At 50.1% G+C, this 22,067-nt stretch overlaps 1 protein-coding gene across 1 annotated transcript in view; it reads left to right on the top strand.

The window, feature by feature from the left end:
* Window positions 1-22,067, top strand: part of CTBP2 (C-terminal binding protein 2) — a 135,457-nt gene that overhangs the window by 95,041 nt on the left and 18,349 nt on the right. Inside the window, exons 6-8 of the mRNA XM_078644032.1 lie at window positions 18-148; window positions 6,332-6,459; window positions 8,070-8,187. Coding sequence (XP_078500158.1) covers window positions 18-148; window positions 6,332-6,459; window positions 8,070-8,187 — 377 coding nt within the window. The remainder of the gene's footprint in view (window positions 1-17; window positions 149-6,331; window positions 6,460-8,069; window positions 8,188-22,067) is intronic.

Raw genomic sequence — 22,067 nt, 5'->3', positions numbered from 1 at the left:
CTCTTCCTTCCCTATAGATGAGGCAAGGAGCGTTCCTAGTGAATACTGCCTGCGGGGGGCTTGTGGATGAAAAAGCCCTGGCTCAAGCCTTGAAGGAGGGCAGGATCCGAGGGGCGGCCCTTGATGTCCATGAATCAGAGCCTTTCAGGTAAGCTGTGTGGAGGAGAGAGGACCAGGAGGGAAGGGAACATGCAATTTGCCTGCATCCATTTAATTGTCAATTCATTTGGTCGTGAGTATTTCCGTGTGGACCATAATTTCACCGTAAACCATTTAATTGTTAGCAATTCTAAGTAAGTAATACAGTGAGAAAATGCATAAGTAAAACCTTATGGATAGTATTTTATAGGGTCACGTTAAGGGTAAGGGTTTATGGGTAAAGGTTTAAAAGTAAGGATTTATGTGTAATAGTAAGGGCCTAGAGATCAGGTTAAGCTGTTAAATGGTGTAAGGTGGTAAGTGCAAGTAGGTATTGGTGTAAAGTAAAGAGGTTCATGGGAAGGGGTTAAGAGTAAGGGTAATGGAGTTAGTGTAAGAGATGTAAGGTATTGGATTACTAGAAGAGGTTAGGATATGGGGGTTAAGAGGTAAAGGATTTGGGGGAAGGGAACTTCCACCTGGAGAACAACGACGACCGCAACACCACCACCGTGCTGGAAAACCTCGCAAACCTGGGACTCAAGCAACTGGTGACCACCCCCACCCACCTCGCCGGACACACACTCGACGCCGTCTTCTCATCAAGCAAAGACATCGCCTTCAGCCACGCCACAGGACTCCACTGGACGGACCACAGCTGCGTCCACTTCACCTTCAGAAGAACGACGACCCACCACCACCAGCAACAGGTTGCCCGAAGAAGCTGGAACAAAATCACAGCCGACCAGCTCGCCGCCTCCCTGAGGCAGCACCCTCCCGCCAGCTCAGCGAACCCCAGCCAGGCCGCCGACAACCTCACGAAGGGGATCAGCAACTGCGCGGACGAACTCGCCCCTTTGAGGACCCCGCCCAGCAGACCCGGCAGCAAGAAAGCCCCATGGTTCACCGACGAACTCAAGAGCTCCAAGAAGAACTGCCGAGCCCTCGAGAAAGTCTGGAAAAGGGAACCAACACCGGACAACATGACCACCCTCAAGCTTGCCACCCGGAAGCACCACCAACTGATCCGCGCCACCAAGAAAACTGCATTCAAGGACAGACTGGACAACAACGCACACAACTGCAAGGAACTCTTCAACATCGTGAAAGAGCTCTCCAACCCCAACGCAGGAAACAACGACATCACCCCATCGCAAGACCTCTGCAACTCCCTCGCCTCCTACTTCCACAACAAGATCGCGGACATACACAACAGCTTCAGCAGTCAACCATCGCACACAACGACCGCAGCAACGCCACCCACCACCACCCTCCGCGCCTGGACTCCGATCAGCACCGATGACACCGTCCGCATGATGAACTCCATCCACTCCGGATCGCCGACCGACCCCTGCCCTCACCACGTCTTCAACAAGCCCGACACTGTCATCGCACCCCACCTGCGGGACATCATCAACACCTCCTTCGACACCGCCACCTTCCCGGAGAGCTGGAAGCACGCCGAACTCATCGCTCTACTAAAGAAACCAACAGCGGACCCCACCGAACTCAAGAACTACCGCCCCATCTCGCTCCTCCCGTTTCCAGCCAAAGTCATCGAGAAGACCGTCAACAAACAGCTGGCCGCCTTCCTCGAGACGAATGGATCCCTCGACCCGTCACAGTCTGGCTTCCGAGCCAACCACAGCACCGAGACCGCCCTGATCGCAGCCACCGATGACATCCGAGCCCTGATGGACAACGGAGAAACAGCGGCCCTCATCCTCCTAGACCTCTCCGCTGCATGTTATGTTATGTTATGTTAAGCATTTTGTAAAGCGCAAACAGCTGACACTGCATTCGACACTGTCTGCCACCGCACCCTAGTGCAACGCCTCAGCAACGTCGGAATTCAAGAGAAGGCACTGGAATGGATCGTCTCCTTCCTCGACGGAAGAACACAGAGAGTCCGTCTACCACCGTACAAGTCAGAGGCCACCGAAGTCATCTGCGGCGTCCCTCAAGGATCCTCGCTGAGCCCCACCCTCTTCAACGTCTACATGAGCCCCCTCACGCCCATCGCACGCCAACACAACCTGAACATCATCTCCTACGCCGATGACACCCAGCTGATCCTCTCACTGACCAACGACCCCGCCGCTTCCAGAGCCAACCTTCACGAAGGGATGAAAGCTGTAGCCGAATGGATGACGACCAGCCGCTTGAAACTCAACTCAGACAAGACGGAAGTCCTCATCCTGGGCTCCTCGCCCTGCGCCTGGGACGACTCCTGGTGGCCCCCCGCCCTGGGCTCCGCACCCACACCGACAGACCATGCACGCAACCTGGGCTTCATCCTGGACTCCTCCCTCTCCATGACCAGACAAGTCAACGCCGTCTCCTCGTCATGCTTCAACATCCTGCGCATGCTACGAAAGATCTTCCGGTGGATCCCCACCGAGACCAGGAAGACGGTCACCCAGGCCCTCGTCACCAGCCGACTGGACTACGGCAACGCCCTCTACGCCGGAACCACCGCCAAGCTCCAGAAGAGACTCCAGCGGATCCAGAACGCCTCAGCCAGACTCATCCTCGACATCCCCCGACGCAGCCACATCTCTGGACATCTGAGAGACCTGCACTGGCTCCCCGTCAACAAGAGAATCACCTTCCGTCTCCTCACCCACGCACACAAAGCCCTACACGACCAAGGCCCGAGCTACCTCAACAACCGCATCAACTTCTACGCTCCCAAACGCCACCTCCGATCAGCCAGTCACGCCCTCGCCGCCGTCCCCCGCATCCGAAGATCGACAACAGGAGGAAGGTCCTTCTCCCACCTGGCCGCCAAGACCTGGAACTCCCTCCCGACCGACCTGCGCCTGACCCAAGACCACCTTTCCTTCAGGAAGAAGCTCAAGACCTGGCTTTTCGAGCAGTAGCAGCACCCCCCCCCAAGCGCCTTGAGACCCTCTGGTTAAGTAGTGCGCTATATAAATGTCCATGATTGATTGATTGATAAGAGGGTAACTGAAGGTAAGGAAGCAAGGGTTTAGAGTGTAAAGTTAAGGGAGTAAGAGGATAAGACTTTAAAGGTAAGATGATAAGGGGGGTTGGGTAAGGAACATGGGTAAATGGCTATGGGTGTAAAGGTAAGGCAGTAATGTTTAGGTTCCGGGGTTAAAGGCAATGGGTGGGAGTTAAGGGGGAGAAGTAAGAGGTTAAGGGTGTAAAGGTAAGGGTTTATGGCTAACCAGTTAGGGGTAAGAGAGTTAAGTGTTTTCAAGGGTTAATTATTTATTACAATGGGGAAGGTGAAAGTCACAAATTAATAATGAGATGATGAAATGGTTAAAAAAGGGATTACCTGCAGACTGACAAGGAAACATTAAACAATGGTAAAGCTGCAGTGAGCCAAAGGGTGAGCAGTCTAGGAATAGGGGAGATGCGTGAAGCGTGGTGGGAGACTGTAAGAGCTGGGAAGAAGATTGAAAGACCGCATTGAATGGGGTTTCTAAAGGAGGACGTCTCTTAATGTTGACCTTAGTGGCGCTTCGATTGCAGTTTTTACTGCAGTCGCTTCTGTAGCGTTTATTGCAACTCTTGTAGTGCTCTTGATGCAACTTCCATAGAAACTTGCAAACGCAGCTCCTTTGCATCAGTTACTGCTTGCAGTTGGAAGAAACATTTTGTTAGTGCATAATACAGCTCTTAGTGCAGCTCTCAATATTTTGTGCAACTCATAAAACATCTCTTATTTCTGCACAATGCGCATATTACAACATTTCTTAGAACATTTCTTAAAACAAGTCTTAGCGCAATTCGCAATGCAGCTCATAATGCAACTCCTGGTTTACCCCCTACTAATCAGTTGATTTGGCCTGTAGCATAGGTCTAAGTGCAGTTTTGGAACAATTCTTGGTGCCGCTCACAGTCCCGCACTCCATGTAATGTTTAATCAAGCTCTTAATTAACCCTGGGCGAAGTACTACGCTACGCTCACGTAGTCGGCGAAGTTTGTGCTACTTCACACTACGCGAATTGCACGTAGCACAGTGCAAACACGCGTAGCTTAGCGGTAATTTTTTGCTTGCTTGCGGTTCTCAACATCAAGTTGGCGACCGCGAGCGAGCAAAATGACATGCCAGCGAGACTTTTTCCTCGTTCGCGATCAGCAACATCAAGTTGCCGATCGCGAGCGTGGAAAATAAACCTCCCGGCGAGATTCTCAATGCGGGGAGGTCAGATTTCTTATTGCGAGTGGTCACGTATGTTCGCGAACGCTTGCGATTAGAAACTACCAGTCCGCGTTGAGAAGGCTGCCGCTCGAGTAGAAATCTACTAGAGTGGCAGAAAACGACCATTTGCACTGTGCAAGATGCGGTTTGCACTGATTGCAATTGTGGACAAGCATCCGGGACTGTGCAATCAGTGCGAACATCATTTTGCACAGGGCAGTACGCAGTTCGCGTAGCTATACATAGCTCACGTAGTGCGAAGTGCACTTTGCGTAGCTACGCGTAGCGCTACTATGCGAACTACGCCCAGGGTTACTCTTAATGCCACAGTCAATCATCGTAGTGCATTTTCTAATGGTGTTCCTGTTACAGCTTCCAGTGCTGGTCTTGGTTCAGCTCCTGCAAAGCTCTAAGTGCATCTTTTAATGTAGTGCTCAGTACTGCTATTCTGTACCTCTTATGTTAGCTCTCCACAGAGCTCGTAACAGCTCTTTCTGCTCCTGTTGGTGCTGCTCCCACCGTAATAACACTCATAAACAGGGGCCTAAATGAACAGTTGAAGGGCCTGAATCCACATTTGTCGGATTGAAGCTGCTACTCATCACACCCAATAAAATCTGATACCATGGAGTTAGGAATTTATCAGATTAGATAAATAGCACATATTATGAACTTTTGGGAAATAATGTGGGTTTTAGTGGTTACTGCACCAAAATCCCTGTCTCGGTAACGACAGTACTGGTTTTCTTTGTTAAATTCTTTGGGGCAGATTTACAAACAACTGACGCATCTGCAGAGATCCGCCAGTTTCCTTGCGTCAGCGCTGAATGTCCATGCGCCACTATGGATGTGCTGTATTTACAGGACAGTACTCCATGGCGCGAGGATTAACAGATGCGTCAGAAATTCTAACGCATCTGTTTCCGCAAAAGTGACGCATTACTGGAGTTGCTCATGACAGTGATGCAACTCCAGCAATGCAACACAACAGATGGGCGAGTCCCATTCAAAAAGCCCCGCGTCATTCCTTACGCCTGGTCTGAGTAGGCGTAGGGATTTGGATGCAGTGAAGGCGTAGAGTGACGCAGTGTAATCTTGTAGATTTCACTGCATCAGTTCTACATGTCATTTTGCGTGGGAACGCCCACCCAGCATACATTATACCTGACGCAGGTATAATGTGACGCAGGGCTTTACAACATGACGCATCTCACTAGATGTGTCCTGTTGTAAATTGTCCACATTTTTTATGCTGCCGCTGAATCACAAAAGTGATGCAACGGTGGCGCAAGAGTGTCGCAAGGGCCTTGTAAATCTGTCCCTTAAATTGCAGCAAGTTTGACAGGCCAAAATGTAATGAACTGTGAGGTATTTAATCCATCTGGTGATTACCAAGGTCGGTAAATACCATGTAACTTGGAATTCTGACTCCTGCGCGTATTGGTGTTTTTCGCCGGGGTCAGAAAACTCTGACAAACTCACAATCAGGACCAAAGAATAATATCTGTTGAATAGGCTGAGGTTTATTTTATAAACCATAACTCTTTGTAGATGGCAGGTTTCAGCCAGCATGATAACCCCTGATAATAAAGGGGCATATTATCAAGAATGGCGTTAAAATTATAATGGGCTTGATAATATACCCTTGGGAATTCCTATAGAAGCACATGTTCACTAAAACATGGGCTTCTATGGGAATTCACTAGGGCATATTATCAAGCCCATTATCGCCGCTTTTGCGGCAGTTTCCTGCCGCTAAAGTGGCGATAATTTTAACGCCGTTTCTTGATAATATGCCCCACAATTTATACACAGGGGGATAAAGTATGGCATATCCATGGAACACTGTATGAGGGGTTGTAAAAGCGAACTAACTCAGAACCTCTCAAATCTTCCCTAATGACCCAAGAAACGTTGGCATTATATGGATAGTATGGTCAATGCATGTTTTATTGTAGGAACTCGACTGCTGATGAGCAGAGTTGTATTAATTTAGATCTCGTTTGTATCTTTAGTTTCACCCAAGGACCGCTGAAAGATGCACCTAATTTGATCTGCACTCCGCACACTGCATGGTACAGCGAGCAGGCATCCCTGGAGATGAGGGAGGCAGCAGCAACCGAGATCCGAAGAGCACTAGCAGGTAGGACACAAAATGTACTTTCAACTTCCCACCAGCAGAGAGCGCTAAAGATACCAGCATACAGCCTCAGCCTGGAACCACCAGAGAGCAAGGGCGCCGGCATAATGTCCGTGCATATTGCTTGTTTTGTCGAATCTGGTCGCCACCTCTGCTCTTTTCTTGTTCCATGCCTCTGTTTCTTTTTCCGCAAGATGCTCATCCACCCCCTCCTCTTCGTGCTATCTTTGATGCCAGTTTTAAAGTTGTATTTCTGCTTGTTGTTGCGGCAGAAGCTTCGTTTCACTGTATCACAACAGGTTGTTATTGAAAGATCAATATACAGGACCACGAGTCTTGTGCTAAAACGAAAGGATAAAACACCATTTCTGTTTGTTACTTTTCTGTCTCCAGACTGAATTGTGTTTTTGCACAGAGACTGCCAGAGTAAGGCCTTCTCCCTGTACTTGTACAGAGGGGGCAGTTACACATTTGCTTGGCTGATATGACTCTGAGCCCCCACCCACCCCCGTTCCATTTAGCTTTAACTAGCCCCTACGCTTCCTTGGTGTTCAACCAGGATCCGGCCCGAATACCGTCACACTCTCTTCCTTCTAGAGAGGAGGCAGTCGTCATGCTGCATTTTCTGGATTCAGCTTGAATTCACTGATTTAAAATCGCTGAAAAGTATATAAGGATAACCATCCAGGGCTGATTATCCATTCTGTAAACACTTGGCTATCCAAACATGTTAGAGGGTAGGTGTACTGAAGTTTTGCACAGGCCCACATGTGGTGCAACATACTGCAAACCATAGCGCCTACGTACTATACTTTATAAAACCTGTGAGTGAAGCTCAAAATTGCATTGCAGTGTGCCCCCGTGCAAGCGTGAGTAAGTCGATCGCTAGGTTTCTACTCTCCCCAGCTTCCACTAGTATCCCTAGCCGACTAGGCATGTAATAACATTAAACCCATAGCACTTACATATGCCTGGGCACCCCACATTCCCATAACCTATGGTCACGTGCCGTCTACACCCGCAACTCCAAGGCCTCCCCATCAGTAAAAATAGATTTTACTTTTCCACTACTTATTATTTCATCAGACTTGAATGAGTTGGTAGATAACATATTTTACCCCATGACTGGCCCCGGGTTTGTTATGTGGATCTTGCTAGCCACTGTTTAGTCAATGCGTTAGTGACTTGTGCACAAGTCTCACCCTCTAGATTGGAGACTTGGGCCTCATTCTATACGTTGTAAGTTACTTCTCCCTAGGTCTCACTCTCTGGATTACAGACAGGTCTTGCTAGACGCCACGTCAGTCGCCTCTGCCCAAGCCACTCTCAGGATTCTAGGCATCTTTTGCACATGGCCCTTTATAAGTTACTTGCACAACGTCTCACTCTCTGAAGCTTAGACATGGCTTTTCTGAGCACTACTTGGATCAGTTCAGACCCAGTTCTCACTGCACACTGCATTGTTCTCCTGGATCTAAGGCTCACTCTGTGCTTGTCAGACGGTGGTCTCGTGGGCTGCATCTGCACTCGTGGCTACAACTCACCCTCTGGATTTCGGCCATGGGTTTCATAAAGATCTTTGCTTGTAACTAACACCGCTCTCTGGTTTGCAGGTCGCATCCCTGAAAACCTCAGGAACTGTGTGAACAAGGAATTCCTGATGAGTACGGCTCAGTGGGCTCATGTGGACCAGCAAGCAATGCACCAGGAGATCAACAGCATCGCCTACAGGTAGGAAAGAGACAAGCAACCACAAACCATGTGTCAGTGTTCTGTACAACACCATCCTCTAGACCCCACTCTGCAGACAATTGGAGGGGGCATCTCCGTCCTTTACAGTGCTTATCTTGAGCCGGTGGGGGCCACTGGCACCCATTTTTGAGGGCTGACACTTATTTTTCTGCATCAGATATTAACCAAGAACAAGAGAGGGAAAGAGACACAACGAGGAAACAGGGAGGAAAAGAAAGTCGGAAAATCCTCTGACACATAGAAATAAGGAATGGAGTGCCTCCCTCCTAAAGCCCTACACTGAGCTGACAGATGAAGGCGGGTACTCCCTCTTCCCTCACTTTTACTGTGCACACACAAGACGAGAAGTGCACAACCCCCGCCTCACCACTCTCCACTGTGTATGCGTAAGTCATGGGAGCTTCTCCCTCCTCTCATGCCACCCCTTCTATGCACAAAGTGATGGAGGTGAGCACCCTTTCTCTCACCATTCATTCCCTATAGTTAGCACGTAGCATCACACACCTTACATCCTACCATCCTCAAACACACAAAGGTGATAAAGCAGCTCGCACCTCCTATCTCACCCTAAGTCTGTATAAACAGGCTGAGTAGTGGCATGGGGCACTTTTGATAATGTATCGCCCTTTCTTGATAATATGGCCCGTAGTCTTTTGTAGGATTTCATAGCTAGAGTCTGCAGACTTTCACTTTCGCTGAACTTAAATACAGAAATTGGTTAAGTCTATTCATCTGGGGCGGTATTACATACTATACCCCGGGCCCACAACATGCGTCCACAACCGCTTTCTGCGCCCCCAGGGCACTTTGGTATTACAGAAGGAGCTGCATATGCTTTTGCAGCCTCTTCTGTAATACAGATAGTGACGGTGCACATATAGCACTGGTGCTAACTTAATGGAGTGTTTCCTCATTTGTATGGGGTACTGGCCCCATGCAAATGAGGAAACTCTTTGTCGCTGCACCTGCTCCGTATCATGAACATGAGAGCAGAGGCCATCAGGAGGCACACTGACTGTGTGCCACAAAGAGGTGGTGAAAAGTCAGAGCCTCCCCTGCCCAACGTGCCCACTGGCAGGGTGGAAAGAACGTCAGATGGACCCATAAATATCCAGCTACGGGCAAGTGCAGTCCCTCACTGCACCATCCTGCTGGAGGATCTCTGCCCCCCTCCCCCCTTTAAAGTGGAGGCTGGGTGCCACCTGCAGTGTGAAAGACTAGACTGCTGCTTCAAAAATCTGCCCCACCTTTTACTAATGTGCTGCCCTCATGGCAGCTGCGAGTTTACAGCTGCTCTCAAGGCAGCGCCTTATATGTAAGAGGATGCATCCTCCGTGCCACCATGGCAGAAAGGTCCTGTTACTTCAAACATGCGGGCTGGGAGCCTTTACAGATGCCACACCTGCAGTGTATCTTGCATGCTAGTGAATGAACAAGTGAGTAAATTAAGTTAGATCATCACTCGAGGCTGAAAAACAGCATAGATCTGAGTAAAATACTTCTGGGTGACCTCAAGTAGATGGATGCCTAATAGCCAGTGCTTAATTTGACCCGGGGCTTGCAAGCGGGGCCCACTGGCACTTATACACTTATTTTTTCAAAATCAGACTGATCCGGAGAAAGGCCTGAAAGGGGAAAGAAATGAGGGAAAGACGGAAAACTGGTGACTTAGGGAGACAGCGGTGATGAAAGAGAACATGTAATAGTGAGAGGCTGAGAGTGTGTGGTGGTGGATGCAAGAGGCAGGAGGTGGAATGAAGACTATAATGCCTTGGTATCCGGTGCCCTAACACTTGGTAGCATAGGTTGCACATTTTTTAGCAGAATGTTAGGCCCAGGCACTTAGGGGCTTATTCACAAGAGCCATGTGTCACTTTTGCACCACGTAAACTGGTACATGCTGGGCTCTAATTTCGATTTATGAAGCCATGCAAAGCCACCCTGTGTGGCTTTGAGTAGCCTCATAAATAATGAGCAAGGCAATGCAGCGCAAATTGCTGCATTGTCTTACTCTGCGCCTGAGAGGCATTCCATGGGCATTGCAGTGGGGTTTCCCATGCAACACCCATGAAATTTGACGCTGCCCCAGATTTCCAAAGTGAAATAAACCTGGGGAAGCACCAATCTGTACACCTCTCGAGGTGAGGCGTAACAAAGACAAATATGTTTATTTCACCCCGTTTTTTCCTCTTTCCACGTGTACTGCCTTCTGCAGCACACTTAGAAAGAGAAAAACACCTTTTAACATTGGGTGTCTAAGTTGACGCTGCGCTGCCGAAACGGTGCCAGCGCAGGGAGGAAGCACAGCAATGCACCATATTGCTTAACTATAGTGCATTCCCGGCTTTTCACTTTGGTGCAGGGCAGTGCTCCAAGGTGTCTTGCTGCACTGCCCTATGCCAAAATCCCATAAATTATTAGGCCCTTATTCTTTTACAAATCAAGCACTGCTAACAGTGCCATTTCCTGAATGCTGGCGAGATGAGGGTTAGGCGGATGAGATTCATTGATGAGGAGCTGGGGAAAAGGACTGGGAATAAGGGGCAGATTTGAGGAGGAATGAGGTTGTGGTTGTCAGAATACCTAAGCACTTATTAGATTGGCATTTACGCGTATTGAAGTAAGGATCAGCGCTGTAATAGTCATTCAGAAATGTTGCAGCCAAATTGCAACTACAGGTGTTGTAACATAAGTGCTAAATGTCTATAAATAAGTATGGCTGGTGAAGTGCCCTAGCAGCATATTTATCAATATGTCACGCAACGCAGAGAGTTACCTTTCTGCGCTGCATGACAGGAAAAGGGCAGGAATGTGCAGTATTTAACGTAATATGGTTCATTCTTGCCTTTTCTCAGTGCTGGTTCACAATGTGCTGCCTAGTGCCAATGCAGACTCCCTTGCACCATGGTGCAAGGGTGCCTGCATTGTAAGCAGGATTGCTTTCGTGCAGGAAGGGACACCTTAGGCATTTTTCTCTTTCTACATGTGCTGCACAATATAGCACCATAGATAGAGAATACTTTATACTTTTTATATATACATATATACAGATATTTCTCCTAGTTACACCTCACATGGGAATATGTAGCGTTCTGAATCATTCCCAGGTCTACCAGGGTTAGTAAGCCTCATCTATCGAAATCCATAGGTGGATGTGTGGGAGCAACCACGCTCCACCCATGGAACACCTTCCCAGGGCGGCAGAGTAACCCAACGCATCGATTTGCGCTGCATTGCGTTACACTGAATTTATCAAGCCACTCAGGGCCACGCAAGGTGGTCTTGTGTGGCTTGATAAATCCTACTTACCTTTTGCGTCACCCTGCGCCCCCTTGCATGGCGCAAGGGTGACGCAAAACATACATAAATATGCTGCTTCGTGTATATAACTAATGGGACCAGAGACAGGCTCGGATTGACATAGGCAACAGACAGATGTGCAGCAGAGCAAGAGCACAAGACAAGGATGAAGGCGTGTGGCAGCTAGTGAGAGGCTGGAATGAGGTGTGCTACAGACTGAGGCATTTGAAGCTCAGTGAAGGCTTCAAAGGAGAAGTAACAGACACTGAGGCAATGGATCCCAATGAAGACATCAAATTACAAGTATCATGGGCTGAGGCCTTGGAATGAAGTCTGCTGCAGACAGAGGGAGGTGACTCCCACGAATGGCATCAAGTGAAGAGTACTACAGCATGAGAGGAGTATCAGAAATTGTGGGAGGTGACACTGTCCAAGGGCATCAAAAGAAGGGTACCACAAATGGAGACACGTGAATCCAAGCGAGATCTAGAAACAAAGGGTGTCACAGAACGAAGGACATGAATACACCAAATGCATAGAAAAGGTTGACCAGAAACTCTATGCATTATTATGTTTCAAGGACAGTGCCCAGCCACATAATAAGTCATTGTTTGTCTCCTGGTCCTTCTTGTGGGCTACCATGGTCTGTACTGTATTATTGTAATGTTTCCCTTCCATTTCCGGTTGCTCGCAGGCCTATGACTGTTTCAAGACTCCGTGTGGAAAACCATTAGTCGTCCTTGTGCCGGTGTAAGATTCATCACAATGTTTGTGTGCTGTGTCATTCACTGCCTCACAGCCCTGTTTGTGGTGTGATGATAGCATCTTAGCTCTTTTCCATTTATTAATGAGTCACCAAATTGTTGTTTATTCATTGATTTATTTAGCATGCAGTCATTTGATTGTTCCCTTATGCTTTTCATGATTTGTTTCTATCTTTTGTACTTTAATTGCATGCTGTGTGCAGTTGACTAATTGCATCCTTTGTTTGGCTCATTCATTGCATCCTGTGTGCGGTTCATTACTTGCATCCTGAGATGGGGTTTATTATTTGCATCCTGTGTGCGGCTCATTAATTGCATTCTTTGTTCTGCTCATTCATTGCATCCTGTGTTTGGCTCATCAATTGCATACTTTTTGTGGCTCATTCATTGCGTCCTGTGTTTGGCTCAGTCATTGCATCCTGTGTGCGGCTCTTTCATTGCATCCTGTGTGCGGCTCTTCCATAGTGCCCACACCGTCATTCGCCCCCGCCTGTTCACACACCACACAATCCCAACCCAAATGATACTCTGGACACGTGGTTATGGGAAAGAGAACTGTCGCAGGTTTATTTTCATACAGCACGTATGTATGACGATTAGGTGGGTCATCTTACGGGCGATCCAAAGCAGGCAGCCCCTCGCTGTCCCGCATGCCTAAAGAGCCGTATTGCACGGTGAGTTGATGCTCTAACGGTGCAGCACATTGCCATCCTCGTTATACTCCGGCCCCCCCCTGTCAGGGCGGAGCGGTGTGGCACACCCCCGGTCAGTTCAGGCCCCCCGACCGCCCGAAGGACTAACGGGGCGCCGTCGCGGTTTCCAGGAGCCTCCTTCGGCTCCTGGTCCTTGGCTCTGACACCCTTACTGTGCCATGCAGAGGTACCCTTACTGTACCCTTCTGCCGCAGAGGTACCCTTACTGTACCCGTCTGCCTCCAGATCGCCCTGTAATCCGCCACAGCTCTGGGGGAGGCCCCCGTTGATGCCAGAGCCCCCCACCAATTCAGCTACTTACAACCTGCTGCTGTCAGTGCCTCTTGTATATCCAGGAGGAACATATCCATCCCTAAAGCGGACAAGTGCACCCCATCCTTATCAAAGTACCCTTCTGTCTTTTCCTGTATAAGTGCATGTCTAATGAAACCCAGGCCTCTCCTCCCCATGAACTTCTGCATGGACCTGTTAACTCTCCTGCGAGAATGCTCTATCGCAGCTGGAGATCTAGCTCCCCTCCATTCTCTGCGGGGGGTAATTTCTGACCACAGAAGCTCCGCAGCTCCCAACCTGCTGCTCACTGCCCCGAAGTCCCTCTGCATGACCTGGATCAAGGCTCGCCGCCCGAGTGTGACTAGATCGTTCCCTCCCAGGTGTATGATGAGGACATTTGGGGGGCCCACCCCTTAGTGCAAGTTGGTGCTCTAGCTTGGGCCTCAAGTTGCCCCATTTCATTCCCGGAAGGCCCAGCCATACAATCTGTGTTTGTGCGAAAACCCGGGTCCACTTCTTGAGTGCTGCCCAGCGTTCCAATCTAGTAACATACGAATGTCCCATCACCCACACGCAACAATCAGCTGTAAAGAGAGCAAAATACTTAAATAGGGGAGTAAGACGCCGTACTGTCAGCACACGTAGTTTAATAGATCACACTACACACTGTTTACTGGAAAATGTATGAACACTCCGTTAAATGTTAAATGTTAAATACTACAAATATAACATTCACTGCAAACTCTTGGCTGTAGTATATGCCGCACAACGGCAGGGAAGGGAGCAACCGGTAATAATCACAGAACGCGCATAACACAATACCACAAAATTCACACCCTTCGCTGCTGCTATACCTAAGGGCGAATGTAACGCTGGAAACAGGTGGATGACCAGCGCCCTACTCTCTTGACCCCCTCGGCCCCCATCCCTGCCTTAAATGCTGCCGTGGCCGCCCCAATCCTAAAGGAGTGACTTGAAGATTTCAGGCCAGATCCCGAGAGTCTGGCTTTGGCCAGGGCTGCCCCCATAATGCGTTCCAGCTGGAACCTGGTTAGAGGCGACCCATCAGCATGCTTGAGGAAGTGCCCAGCTAAGAGTGGCCTGATTGTCAAATATTGCCTGACCGTGGCAACCGGGCAGTATCTAGGATCCCCCATCGCATGAATCACTATTGTTGAGCCCTTACCGGCCTGGTCCGTTTTGGATTTGCGGATGTGTAGAACCAGGCTGTCTCTAGCACAGACATCCAGCATATCCAACGCTGCCCCAGATCTATCTGTTTTGGCTTTGGCTACTAGCTCGCTCACCCTGAAGGCGCCAAAGAACGCCAGGCAGAAGGCTGTCGAGAAGAGCTGAGCTTCGAATGGGGAGCTGGTGACTGCTGGCAGGGCATCTATCATACGCTGTAGCGCAGGGAATTCAATCGCAGCTCTCTTGTCAGTTGGCCTTGCCTCTTCACGCGCCCACCCCCTGAGTGCTGCCCTCACCCTGAAGGAACAGGTGGGGTCGTTCTCCCCGTTCAGTCTGGTGTCGTGCTTCACCGCTGCCAAGTGGCCATACACCCACGAATGTGTCTTGCCAGTCTCCCTGGCCCATACCACAAAAGTCTCAACCTGCTCCTGAAGTCCGACCGCTGTTGCTCCTAAGGACACTATCACTGCTCTGAAAGCAGCTAGCTGCGCCGCATATCTTCTCTGGGTGGCCTGTGCCAGGGATCGTTGGCCCATCTTCTTCAATCATTCCCCCACCGAAGTAGTCTCCACAGTGGTGCCGGGAATGGTGTCATCGCCGCCCTCGCCCGCGGCCAGGTCTCTCGGAAACGGAGCCACTGAAAGCGAGAGAGAGCGTCAGCTGCCACATTCTTTACACCTTCAATATGTCTCGCCCTAAACTCAGTGTTATTCTGCAGGCCCGCCAACAACAGCGCTTGGGCCGCGGGCAGGCAGGACAAAGAGGCCTGGCCGAGGGCGCGCTGGAGTTAAATAGGGGAGGGGTACGCCCCCCAACAGGTGAGCCCGCCCCCTTCAGCCAGCGTCCGGTGACCGCGGGGAGGGCCAGGAGCCAGAATCAACTTACTCGGCCCACCCTCTCCTGTACAGGGGCGCTGCGACTAGTGGCACTAAAGCGCTGCTTTGTCCATGCTCCCCTGCGGGTCACGCAGTCAGCGGCATTGTATCCTGTGTGCGGCTCATTAATTGCATCCTGTGTGCTGCTCATTGGATGCATCTCGCATGCATCTCATTGACTGCACCGAGTTCACTATTCATTCATTGCCTCCTATGTCATTTCATTAAATCCATCCTTTGAGTTAATTTTTGCCAGCTGTGTGCTGATGATTGTTTTTCTCTTGCCTGCTCTTCATTGATTGCCCTCTGTGCGGTGTTTGTTAATGGCAGTTTGCGACTTTCTGCACTGTGTTGTGTGAAAGGGAAAGAACATAAATGCTTCATATCAACTAAGATATGGCACACTTCTGGTCTCCCCCAGAGCTGGTGCCCTGTGTGCTGCCTGGCGCCAACGCAGGCACTCTTCATCAAGGTGCAAGGCCGCCTGCATTACAGGCAGATTTGTTTTTGTGTCGGAGAGGATTCCTTCCTGCACAAAAAAAAATTCCTCTTTCCATGTCTATGCTGCAGAATAAACATATTTCACCTTGTTACGCCTCTATCCGGTAGGTGCTCCATGTTGGTGCAAACCTAGGTTTGTAAATTTGGGTTTACATCAAAATACAAGGGTAGATGCATAGGAACGGCCATGCTCCACACATGTAACGCCTACCCGACGCAAAGTAACATAAGGCAGTGCTGTGCACTGCGTTACTTTGTATTTACTAAACCATGCAAGGACATGCAAAGTAGCTTTGTGTGGCTTAGTGTACACTAACATGGATTTGCACAACCTACTCATAGTTAGTTGTGCTGATTTTATAGAAGACTTGGATTCTTCATTTGATTTCCTTAATTCATAGTCACAGGTAATAACAAAATGACGAGTGCAGCAAATGAGAATAGCCTCCAAGGGGATTTGTGGAAAACTCAACTCGAAATAGCTTTGAGATGTAAAACAGTAAATTTTATAGCACAATTTCCCGGTATTAAAAGCAGCTCGAAGGAGAGTTCACAAACTAATGGGACACTTTTTTTTTAATACGAACATTTTATTTAATTGTAAGTGAGGAACATTAACAATGCATACGAAATAGTATTCCCAGCGTAAGCAGCATATCTAACCATTTCCACACGTTTACACACGTGGCAGTATTTCCCCATTATTCCTCCCACCCCATCTTCCAGGTGTGAGTGGTTAATTAGCTGATTATGTCAGTTCCAGTCTGAAATGTGTCAGCCAATGTCCACAGATCTTATTACGCTTATTCAGACATACTCTGCTCTGATACACCCCTTTCCCTAAATATGCATATCTGCCCATGCCCGTGTCAATCAGAGATCGACGGGTATTGCTGCTCAGCCAATAGCGAACAATGTTTCTTCTCGCAAGCAGGCATCCTAATCCTACAATTTTACCTGCCTAACCTTTCTTCCCAATGTTGCAATTTTCAATAATAATTTAATGGGGCAACTCAGTGCTTGTGTAAGAGTCGCTTCTATTGTTTGCCAGCATCTGCTGATGTGTGTACATGACCATATCATATGCAGGAAGTCACAATTAGCTCCTTAAATCTACTGCAATATGTTGTCTGAGTTTCCTTTTCCACTTGACTTACTGGTGCATAATAATGTCTACGCAGTATTTTAAATTGGATTATTGTAGTCGGTCAGTCGGACCTCCTTCTCCATAATGCCCACATCTTTCTCTCATTTAGTATTGAGAGATCGGACAAACATTTTAATATTTGCCATATTCCCAATGTGCATTATGTATATATATAGCCGCTAAAATATATATTTTTTAAAGTAGAGCACCCAGTAAAAAAAGAAAAACAACATGATGGATTTCCAGGTTCCATATACCAAATAACAGGCAAAGTCAGTTTTCAAATTTCCAATGAAATAGACTCGAGTATAATTTTTTGCATGCTCTAGTGGCAGATATTGCCGTTTTCTATATACCATGTGACATGTGCTCTCCATGCCACTGGAATCAAGCTATCCTGGCTGAAGACGGCTGATAGCCAGAAACCGGTCCTAGGATGCTTGATTCCGGTCCAGGGAAGACATGGCTTGGCAGTTCGGTCTGGACTGTTCCCATGAGGCACAGGGTAAAGACTGATTTGCATATGGCCATGTCTGAACTGGGGTGGCGTGGTGAGCAAAATAACGATGGATTAAATCCAGATCTGTGACTGGGGGTGAATGTTTTGCCATTGTGCAACATTCCGTCCATCAATTGGTTTTTTTGTCACCCCGAGTGGGAAGGGTATGCTCAGACGTGAGTCCTGTGCTCTCCATGCCACTGGAATCAAGCTATCCTGGCTGATGACGGCTGATAGCCAGAAACCGGTCCTAGGATGCTTGATTTCGGTCCAGGGAAGACATGGCTTGGCAGTTCGGTATAGACTGTTCCCATGAGGCACAGGGTCAAGATTGATTTGCATATGGCCATGTCTGAACAGGGGTGGTGTGGTGAGCAAAATAACGATGGATTCAAACCAGATCTGTCACTGGGAGTGAATGTTTTGCCATTGTGCAACATTCCGTCCATCAATTGTTGTTTTTGCTTTTGTCACCCCGAGTGGGACGGGTATGCTCAGATGTGACTCCCGTGCTCTCCATGCCACTGGATTCAAGCTATCCTGGCTGAAGCCGGCTGATAGCCAGAAACCGGTCCTAGGATGCTTGATTCCGGTCCAGGGAAGACATGGCTTAGCAGTTCGGTCTGGACTGTTCCCATGAGGCACAGGGTCAAGACTGATTTGCATATGGCCATGTCTGAACTGGGGTGGTGTGGTGAGCAAAATAACGATGGATTAAACCCAGATCTGTGACTGGGGGTGAATGTTTTGCCATTGTGCAACATTCCGTCCATCAATTGTTGTTTTTGCTTTTGTCACCCCGATTGGGACGGGTATGCTCAAACGTGAGTCCCGTGCTCTCCATGCCACTGGAATCAAGCTATCCTGGCTGAAGACGGCTGATAGCCAGAAACCGTTCCTATGATGCTTTATTCCGGTCCAGGGAAGACATGGCTTGGCAGTTCGGTCTGGACTGTTCCCATGAGGCACAGGGTCAAGACTGATTTGCATATGGCCATGTCTGAACTGGGGTGTTGTGGTGAGCGAAATAACGATGGATTAAACCCAGATCTGTGACTGGGGGTGAATGTTTTGCCATTGTGCAACATTCCGTCCATCAATTGTTGTTTTTGTTTCCTCGTTTACACCTGCACAGAAAATAGATATTTCAAGTTTCCACATGTCCCTGGGTTTCCTCCAGAGTCCTTAATGTTCTAGTTGGGCTGTATAAGAGGGTCCAGTTTTTAGGTATTTTTGGGCACCTTATCTTTGCATAAGAGTGGGAGGGGTACTGAGAAACAACGATGATTGGATCAGCATGCTTGGATTGCCTCTGACTTCAAGGCAGCAAATAGGAGCCCTGGGCGTTAATGTTTCACCTAAAGAAAAACTGGTGCTCCTGTCAGAAACTGACATTTGCAGCCACCAGGCCTCCATTTCAGCATCAAGGTACCATAGAGCTCTGGGGCGTGGCTTATCCGGCTGCAAGATGGCCGCACTCTGAGTGGGCTCTGCCGGCCAAGCCGATAATCGGGACATCCACAGTGCTGTCTCCCAGCACCACGCTTTATTACCTCACCTCACTCTGGGGCGTCGATTGCTGCCTTCCCGGGCCCCCGTCGAAGCCTCCACATCCGCTGCTGGGACCTGGCGTGGCGTCTGGACCTTCCTGCTGACGTCCGGCTGGCGCCCGGTCCCGGCCTTGGCAGCGCTGCTGCCCTGCGGCCTCGCCTGAGTGGATCTCTGAGGGCCAGAATATGGCACCGGAGCTGCCTTGCTGTCCTGCTCCCCCGGACCCGGTGAGTCGCGTTGCTGTGTGGGCGCCTCACGGCAGATTAGGGGGTGCGCGTGGTACCGCCGGGCCCAGATCTACGTTCCGCGCGGGCGCCATTTCCCCATTCCTTGCACCCGCCGCCTCGGCCTGCTCGCTCTGGGCTCTGCGACGTGGGCAGCGTGCCTCCCGCGACTCCCCGCGGCTCCGAGCCCCCGTGGGCGCAGACTCCCGGTTGTTCCTGTTGATTGTTGAACAATGAGGCTGGGGAGTGCATTGCTGCCTCCCGCCTGTGCGCCACTACGCTCCTGCACCTTAGGCCTCTGTCGCGGCCTGGGACCTCCATCTACGGCCCCATATGGACTTCGTTGACTGCGCCAGCGAGCCTGTCCTTCACTGGATTCTACCCTGAATGGGCGGCCCCCGCCAGGCCTGGTTCCCGCGGCAGGCCGACCTAGTGGGCGCCCAGAACACCTACTCTGCCCACCCTCTGAACTCTCTTGCCTACATGACTGCCCCATGGGCCAACAGTAGCTGCTGACCTGCCGGGATTGGAGCCTCCTCTTGCTGGCTGTCTCCCACCTCCTCCCCCAGGGAGCACACCTGAGGTTCGGGAACCCGGCGCAGTGCTTGTCTCCTGCGGCCCGGCGCTCATTTACTGGTGCATTGGTGCTGCCTCTCCCCCCCGGGTCTCCTACCTCCGACTTTGCCTGGTATCCTTCCTAGAGGCCTTGCTGAAGCCCGCTACTGCCGCACCAGCTCAAGCCCACCCTGCAAATCCGGGCATTCTGGCCTCACCTCACCGGGCTCTTCTGCTTGTCTTGAACTGTGATCGGACGCCACCTCCCCTAGTCAGCTCGGCAGGCCGCCTGGCTCCTCACCCTCTCCGGTCTGCCCTTTGTGCCTGACGACTGCCGCCTCCTTTGGCACTCATCCTTTGCCACAGCCTCTCTTGCCAGCCACTACCTCCTCGCACGCCGCTCCCACGCCCCCAGATTCCTGGCGGCGCGGTCTGCGTGTCTGTGAAGTACACAGGTGCCCAACTAAGGGGCAGACGGACCCTAAGCAGCCAAAGCTGGCATTTGATCAACGCAAGTCAACGCGACAGGAAGGAGCGGTCATGGACACTGCCGAGCCCACTACTCAGCCTGAGACTGGCCCAACCCGTGAGGATGACCTTAAGACCATTATGCTGGATGTGAAAACCACGGTCACTGGCATCGCTGCCCAGCTCAACCAGCTCTCCGCCCGCCTGGACACGGTCAAGGCTCGGGTGGACTCCTACGACACACGGCTAACCCATGTTGAGGCGAGGGTATCCGATGCAGAGGATACTGCAACTCTGGATCGCCACACACTCCTACAGATGGATAAGGTCCTGGAACTCATTAAAAATAAGAATGAGGATTTCGAGGCACACTCCGCAGGAGCAACCTCCTTATCACGGGGGTGCCTGAACCTTCCAACATAGCCAGAATGGAGGACTTTGTCGAGTAGATGATTTGCGACTCATTCGGAGAGGTTCTTTCCCCGGTATTCATCGTCGAGCATGCCCATCGCTCTCTGGGGCCTCGGCTGGCACCTGGCCTCCCTGCTCAACCTATCATTGACAAACTACTGCGTGTCAGGCACAGCTTGCAGGTTCACGGAACCTAAGGCAGCACTGCCTATGCCAAAAACTGGAAAAATCACAGCGCTCCACCCCTTCCAGCTCCCAAATGGTTGCTGACGGCGATCTGAGTGACAATGACTGATGGTAGCCCTCGATCATGGACTCCGATTTCATGCGCCTGTTGGCACAATCTAGCCTTTCCTGGCACTCGTTCCCGTTGTTAATCCATCACTCCAGCATCGGCCAGCATTCGCCGTCCTCTAGTTCTTCAGCTCATGGGTCTGGTGTAATCTCTCTAGTTGCTGAGACATTTATTGCTCCTAACTCCTTAACCCTACATTCCTCACTCTTTTTTATGCAGCAACGATAATCTCCTGCTCTGTATCTGTTACTTGTGTTTATGATGGGCCCCGGGGCACATGATGCTCTTTTGGTCTCCTACTTCGTCTTCCACAGTCCACTCTCACCCACGGCTTGACCACCCTGTCCTAGCTGCATGGGTGTTCGCTGAGCCGAGCCACGTATCTGCTGGATAATTCTCTTCAACTTTCACTTGGTTTTTCCCCTTCCCTGTTGGGGGGTCCCCGGGTGGGTGGGGATGGTCTCTCAACCTGATTGGGGGGTTGGTGTGGGTGGTGGGGATTCCTGGGTTATGTTGCCTCTCCTCTTAGGCCTGTTGCTGGTTCTGTTTTATCACCTTACTTGTACTCTGTTGTTTGCTACACTGCCTTTCGCACTGCACATCTTGTCTCAAGTATTTCTGGCTTCCACTCCACTTTTGTTTTCATCCGGCACTCACCTTTCTGACATAGCTTTGTGACTGCCACTGCGCTCTGGGCTTGGAATGTCCGCGGTCTCAATGACCACCGGAAGGCCCGCCTGGTACATGCACACCTCATTCGCCATAAGATTGCCATATGTTTCCTTCAGGAAACTCACTTACTTCCCGTTACTGCCTCCAGGCTTCATTCTAGGCATTGGGACGAGATTCATTCCTCATTCTATACCTGCTACTCCCGCGGGGTGTCTATCCTTTTACGCAGAGGACTCCCTTGGCACCCCAGTAAAGTCATTGCGAACCTGAGGGGCGCTTCGTCATCCTGCTTGACACCCTCTTGGCTCAGACCCTGATTTTCGCAGCGATTTATGGCCCTAACTCTGACGATCCCGACTTCCTTGCGCAGGTATGCTGACACATCTCCTCCCTGGGTCCTGCTGCTTTGCTTTGGGGGGG

Source organism: Lissotriton helveticus, chromosome 5_1 (genome assembly GCF_964261635.1).
Source record: "Lissotriton helveticus chromosome 5_1, aLisHel1.1, whole genome shotgun sequence".
Lineage (NCBI taxonomy): Eukaryota > Metazoa > Chordata > Amphibia > Caudata > Salamandridae > Lissotriton > Lissotriton helveticus.
This window is presented reverse-complemented; position numbering and strand designations above follow the sequence as displayed.